Source organism: Frankliniella occidentalis, unplaced genomic scaffold (assembly GCF_000697945.3).
Source record: "Frankliniella occidentalis isolate FOCC.00 unplaced genomic scaffold, Focc_3.1 Scaffold14, whole genome shotgun sequence".
Taxonomy (NCBI): Eukaryota; Metazoa; Arthropoda; class Insecta; order Thysanoptera; family Thripidae; genus Frankliniella; species Frankliniella occidentalis.
Window position 1 is genome coordinate 942,367 of NW_026267144.1, and position 6,774 is coordinate 949,140.

Here is a 6,774-nt window from a genome sequence, read left to right on the forward strand (position 1 = left end):
GGGAAGGTGTACAATGAAGTCGTGGCCAGGACCACCATGGTGATGTACAGCGGTCTCGTCTCCATCATATACCGGGGTGCCTTGACGCAGTACCAGGGGTCGTTGCGAATGACGGCTACGATCATGAAGAGGATTGTGAGGCCGGACACCACCGAGTACGCGCGCACGAAGCGACGCAAAATGGTGACGCACAGCCTGTCGCAGCGCTCGTTGAGCAGCTCGGCCTGCGCGGCCACAGAGCGTTCCATCGGCGTGAAGCCGTCCAGGATCTCGCGCACGGCCATGATCTGAGGGCGCACTGGGGTGCTTCAGGCAGGGGCGGCTGTGGGGATAAAGGTGTGGGCAGGGGGTATTGGCGGATGACTGTCTACGTAGGGGCAAAATTGCGTGTATGGCCCCGGAACAGTGCAATGTAAGGGGGCCGGAGGCTTCCCCCTCCCGCCCTCCCCCACCTGCGCAGCAAATATTTTTCCGAAAATTTCGTGGTTGGATCGGGGAAGTACATTTTCAGGTTGCTGCAAATGTTATAACAAGCATAGATATGACGAAGAATAGCATTGCTTCGCGGATTCAACCGGGAACTCCCCGGAAAATTATTTGCTGTGTGGCCAGTCCTGCCCTGCTTCAGGGACTTGCCTTCTGGAGAGCACTCCCAAATTACCGTAACGGCGTGCTTCTGTAGTTGGAACATCTTGAAGCAGCACAGACTGGAGCCGAGCGCGTCCGCCAAGAAGCCTACGAGCTCCACGTTGTCGTCGTGCTCGCCCAGTGCGAAGTACACCAGCGGCGGAGCGCTCGCCGAGCCGAACGAGTACGGCAGCACGTACGAGAGCGCGCGCGCGACTGGCCCGCGGCCCTCGGGCCAGGCGCAGACCATCCGCAGATAGCGCACCACGACGTCCAGGGCCTGCGCACGCACAACAACGTCAAAGACACGGGCGAGGCGACGGGTTCACCTCCTCATCAAGCAGATCGGTGCGCACCGCTGTATGCGCCCGCGGCTCCGGGGCCGCCGGTGAACGTGCACCCTCCAGGGTGTCATCGGGGACGCCGACGCGGGCAATGCCGCCAATCCCCGCCATCACACACGACGACACAGCTGCGACGTGGTCTTGCGCTGAGTGGCAGTCCTGGGAGTGCGCCTTGGGGTGGGGCCGGGTTGCCGAGGTGAAAGGGGTCAGGGGAGTGGGGGGACAGCCCGTGGCTTCTAAACAGATAATGCCCAACAGAATAACGAACGAATGTATAAATCAGTAAAGATGATAAATGGCGCACGAGGTAATAGTTGGAGGGGATGGGTTCGGTGACGGCAGGGGAAAACTCTCTAGAATCTTTTGGAATGCTTATTATTTACCTCCAAAAAATCCCCCCCCCCCTAATTGGATCTCCAAATGCCCGCTTTAGTCGTGGGTAAAACCTTTGCACCAGGAACTCACACGGTCTGCTATAGCCGTCAGTCGAACCCGATACCTCAGTTCCTGAGTCTCAAGACACCCCAGCCCAAGTTTCTGAGGATAGAGTTCACCACTAGACTGCGCTGGACTGATTGTTCATACACGAGGGTGGCTTTTTGAGCCGACACTGTGGCTACGACGACACAGTGACAACTCACGAGCCAGTGAGAGCGGTCCAGGAACAAGTCACCGCAGTTCCAAAAGCAAGAAAGCGGCCGGTTCCATCCCGTCACCCTTTTCCGGGGGCGTTCCGAGACCGGGGGCGTGGCGTTGTGAAGTCTGGCCAAGTATCGGAGGTTCAAATACGCGTCCGGACCTGCCCTGTCAGTTTAATGTTAGAATTTGCACATGCAGTGCGTGAAGTTCGGATAGTCGGCAACCCGCGCTGAGGTTCAAGTAATGCACCAAACCGAGAAGAGAAATCGCGATGGACTTGCCACCGTGTCCGTCCCCTTTGCCAGCAGTGTGCACCGCACCACGTCGTCGTCTACCTCACATTGAGAACGGTGGAGTAGAGCGAGTAAGACCGTCGCATGATCTGCGAGAAGAGAGGGTAAGTGAGTCGCACGTCTATGCGTTTGGTATACAATGCAGCGAGAAAGCAGAAACGAATACCATGAACGATCACGGGCTAAGTAGTGCGCACAGAAAAACGTTTCGTAATGGAACAATTTTTTTTTGTTTAAATGAGGTATTTTCCGAATTAGAAGAACAAGAGGAATATCGTCTGCTCCCGGACCATCACAAAGCCTCGACCAATCAGAGAGAGCCTCTCTCGGCCTCTCTCGTGGCCGGCTCCAGAAAGGCCGTCTCTGATTGGTCGAGGCTTTGTGATGGTCCGGGAGCAGACGATATTCCTCTTGTTCTTCTAATTCGGAAAGCACCTCATTTAAACAAAAAATGTTTGTTCCATTACGAAACGTTTTTCTGTGCACACTACTTAGCCCGTGATCGTTCATGGTATTCGTTTCTCACGTCCTGGAACAGTTGTAGAGTAAGGTTGGTGAGGCGGCCCGCTGTGAGGAACAGGGGTCTCTGCGCGCGCAGGACGATCGGGTAAAGGATGCGCCCCAGCTGCGTATCCTTCCCGGACAGCGACGGGTAGAATGACGAGTAAGTCGCCGAGGACAGCTGCGTCGACTGGGGGCGCGGGTTCAAGTAGGGTCAATTGTCAAAGGTATATCACAATTCTTAGCAGTAGAGAAATGTTACCCTTCTTACCGCCTTAGCGACGAGGTCCCCGGAATAGCAGAAGGTGAAGAGCTGAGTGAATGTAAACATCACGTAGACGATGCTGAAGGCGACGTCCTGCGGTAGCACCTCCTGCGTCCGTGGAGCCCATGCAGAACATTGAATGTTGCGTTCCGTAGCAAGTGCCAGGCGGGGGTGGGAAGGGACAACTCACCTTGTTTAGCATGCGAAAGAGAGGAGTGCCCAGGCCGAAGAGGACGTAGAACATCTGGCACAGGGCGACGGTGCAGAACATGGACTCGGAAGCGCTGTGCAGCCTGCAAGGACGGAGAGGTAGAGCTGTGTGACTGTGCGAACCGGGGCTTTTCAGTTCAAATCGAATCGAACTTTGTAATTTTTTTGAATATAATACGGTATTTCGGGGTAAGGGAAGGGGCCGTCCACATATTACTTCACGCGTTTGGGGGGGCGGGGGTCTACGCTAGCGTGACGGTCCTATACCACAAGCATTGGGAGGTTAGGTGAGCCGCGTGACGTGGGGGAAATGGGGGGGTCAAAAACTGCCAAAAATAGCTTGACGTAATATGTGGACGACCCCTAAGCGGAGCGGCGGAAACGGAACCTCTGCCGTTGATCCGCGGGCGCCCGGGGGAGAGGTAAAGGCGGCGGGGCGCCGCAGAGTCTACTGCGCATGCGCACTTCGCAGGCTGAGACGGATCCATAGCAGCCGCTCGGCAGTTCCGTTTCCGCTGCTTCGCTTACCCGAAATACCCAATTCTTATGTGCCACATTAATTTATAAATTTTATTTTCCTGTGTAAAAAATGTGCAAGAACAGTAATATCAAAATATCAGCCGGCAGTTGATATGCCTTCAACCATCAGAATCCTGTGACGGGACGGAGTATGCCTAATTTAAAATCTCGATCCTTTCGTGACCAGTGAATCGAATCAGAGCAGATTCGATTCGATTTTGAACCATTATTCGCACAACACTTATAAGGAGTACGCCGGCTGATGTGCTCCCCGTACCCCTCACCTGATGATCTGCTGGTGGTAGATCGCGCACAGGCGGAGGTGTTTTCCCTCCTCGGCGCCGTCCTGGAGGCCAATCTCGTCGGCGTCCTGGCGCACCGCCTGCCGAAGCATCAGGACCAGCACGTCGCACTTGCAGGCCATGTGGAGGCTCAGCGTTAAGATCAGTCCGTCAAAGAGACCTGCAAGGTCGCGGCGCAGGGATGTACAGTTGTACCAACAAACCCCAAATTGTTCCTAAATCGTTACCCTTTGGACTTGATTGGTACTCATGTTCTTTTTACAAGGCTAAATTTTCGGCTTAAATTGAGCGCAAAATGGACTTGAGGCCTTCAAGTACTCACTTTTCTAGGAGCGGCACACCAGCTTTGCTCCATGCACCTACCTATCGCCACGGGGAAGGTGTACAATGAAGTCGTGCAAAGGACTACCATGAAGATGTAGAGTGGTCGCGTCTCCAACATATACCGGGGTGCCTTAACGGGGTACCAGGGGTCGTTGCGAATGACGGCTACGATCATGAAGAAGACAGCGAAGAAAGACACAACCGAGTACGCGCGCACGAAGCGACGTAGTATGGAGACGCACCGCCTCTCGCAGCGCTCGTTCAGCGGTTCGGCCTGCGCGGCCACAGAGCGCTCCATCAGCGTGAAGCCTTCCAGGATCTCGCGTACAGCCATGATCTGAGGGGCACCGGGACGCTTCAGGCTGGGGCGGACAGTGGGGATAATACCAGGGCAGGGGGAATCGGCGGATGACTATCTACGTAGGGGCAAAATTGCGTAAAGGGCCCCGGAATGGTGCAATGGGGAATTTTATTGGTATAAAGAAGATCAGGAAGAACAAGTCAGATCATCACAAGCCTTCAACTGTTTTTCGGAAATCGACTGCTTTTCAATTGTTTTCAGCAGACGACTTCTGAAAAACAATTGAAGGCTTGTGATGATCTGGCTTATTCTTCCCGATCTTCTTTATACCAATAAAATACCCCATTCACGGGGGGCGGAAGGCTGTCCTCCCCACCTGTACAGCAAATGTTTTTCTGAAAGTTTCGCGGTATGGATCCGGGAAGTACATTTTCAGGTTGCTGCAAATATTACAACATGCATAGATATGGCGAAAAATAGCATTGCTTTCCGGATTCAACCGGGAACTTCCTGGAAAATTATTTTCTGTGTGGCCAGTCCTGCCCTGCTTCAGGGGCTTGTCTTCTGGAGAGCACTCCCCAAATTACCGTAACGGCGTGCTTCTGTAGTTGGAACATCTTGAAGCAGCACAGACTGGAGCCGAGCGCGTCCGCCAAGAAGCCTACCAGCTCCACGTTGTCGTCGTGCTCGCCCAGTGCGAAGTACACTAGCGGCACACCGCCCCCCGAGCCAAACGAGTACGGCAGCACGTACGAGAAAGCGCGCCCAAGCAGCCCGCGGCCCTCGGCCTCGGGCCAGGCGCAGACCATCCGCAGATAGCGCACCACGACGTCCAGGGCCTGCGCAAGCACAAAAACGTCAAAACACGGTCGGGGCGACGGGCTCACCCGGGCTCACCCCCTCAGCGAGCAGAGCGGTGCGCACCGCTGTATGGGCGCGCGGCTCCGGGGCCGCCGGTGCACCTGCACCCTCCAGGGTGTCATGAGGGACGACGACGCGGGCAATGCCGCTTATCCCCGCCATCACACACGACGACACAGCCGCGACGGGGTCTTGCTCAGAGTGGCAGTCCTGGGAGTGCGACCTGGTGTGCGGCCGGGTTGCCGAGGTGAAAAGCGGCACGGGGGAGTGGGGGGCAGCCCGTGGCTTCTAAACAGATAATGCCCAACAGAATTACGAACGAATGTATAAATCAGTAAAGATGGCGCACGAGGTAATTGGAGGGGATGGGTCCGGTGCGGTGCCTGAAGAGTAAAACTCAAGGAACTTTTGCAATGCTAATTACTTACCTCCAAGAAATTTGACAACCCCCCCCCCCCAAAAAAAAAAAATAGAAATAAATAATGGCTGTGAAAATACCTCTGAGAGCCGCGATCATTTTACCTCCAAAATTATCAAAACTGTGGACCCTACATCTTTTACCAACAGCTGAATAAAATATTCTGATTCATAACCACAACATAGTGATTATGACCTGAAGCGACACGCCGCGTGCACTCTACGGCGTTTCTGTTATTTGCACGCGGGGAATTCAAGAGTGCAGCATAGCGTTGTGGAACGAGTAGGGTCCCAAGCACATCGGTCACCAGCCATGATCGCTGGCCGAGTGCGCTAAGGCGTGCGTCCCGTTTTGGAGACTCGGGTTCTAGTTGAAGTGCGGTCAGGGAAAAAAAGCGTTCGAATAACGAAATAGCAACATTCTGCACGACGCGTGCGCATGGTAAAACAACCTAAGATAACACGACGCGTTTGCCTAATTCCGAAACTGTTATGCGCACGCGGATTAAAAATTAACGCGTGCGCATAGTGAAACGGTCTAAGATAGCACGACGCGTGTGGTCAACGCTGTTTCTGTTATGAGCACGCGGGTTTTCCAAATACTCGTGCGAATAAAGATTAATTTTCAAATCGCCCGACGCGTGTCCACAAGAGAGTTAATCGTTATGCGCACACAGAGTTTTCTGCTTGCCACGAGTTTGCGATTCTGCACAGAGCAGCGACAAACGTCGGTGTCGGTAGGTGACCGATGCAAGCTCTCGTAGCGCCTGGTGGATAGGCAACATCTCGTCTGCATTGCATCCGTGTACTGCGGAGTGGCCTACCCCGAGTCTTGCAGGCGCCAGGCTGCGGCTCCGATTGAGAGATGCAATATTGAATTGACGTAGGCAGGGAGTCCCTTACATACGTTGTTGTTGACATGTTGGAAATTTTGATTTTGATTCCGCGTGCGCATAAAGGTGGATTCAGAGTTCACAAGATGCGAGCGTGATTTTCACGCCGCTAGCGTGAAAAGAGTTGTTTTGGTTAGCAGTTGACTTTATGCAACAGCCAATAACAGGCCGACGTGAGGCTATGCCATTATTTTCAGCTGAATCAGCTTTGGAGCTAGCGTGATTTTCACGCAAGCGTCTGCTAGCAGCGTGATTTTCACGCAAGTTCGAAGGGGCAC

The 6,774-nt window shown here is 54.1% G+C and overlaps 1 protein-coding gene across 1 annotated transcript in view; it reads right to left on the reverse strand.

Annotated features, from left to right (window-relative positions):
- Positions 1 to 6,774, reverse strand: part of LOC127748823 (uncharacterized) — a 12,651-nt gene that overhangs the window by 1,794 nt on the left and 4,083 nt on the right. Inside the window, exon 5 of the mRNA XM_052263837.1 lies at positions 3,683 to 3,860. Coding sequence (XP_052119797.1) covers positions 3,683 to 3,860 — 178 coding nt within the window. The remainder of the gene's footprint in view (positions 1 to 3,682; positions 3,861 to 6,774) is intronic.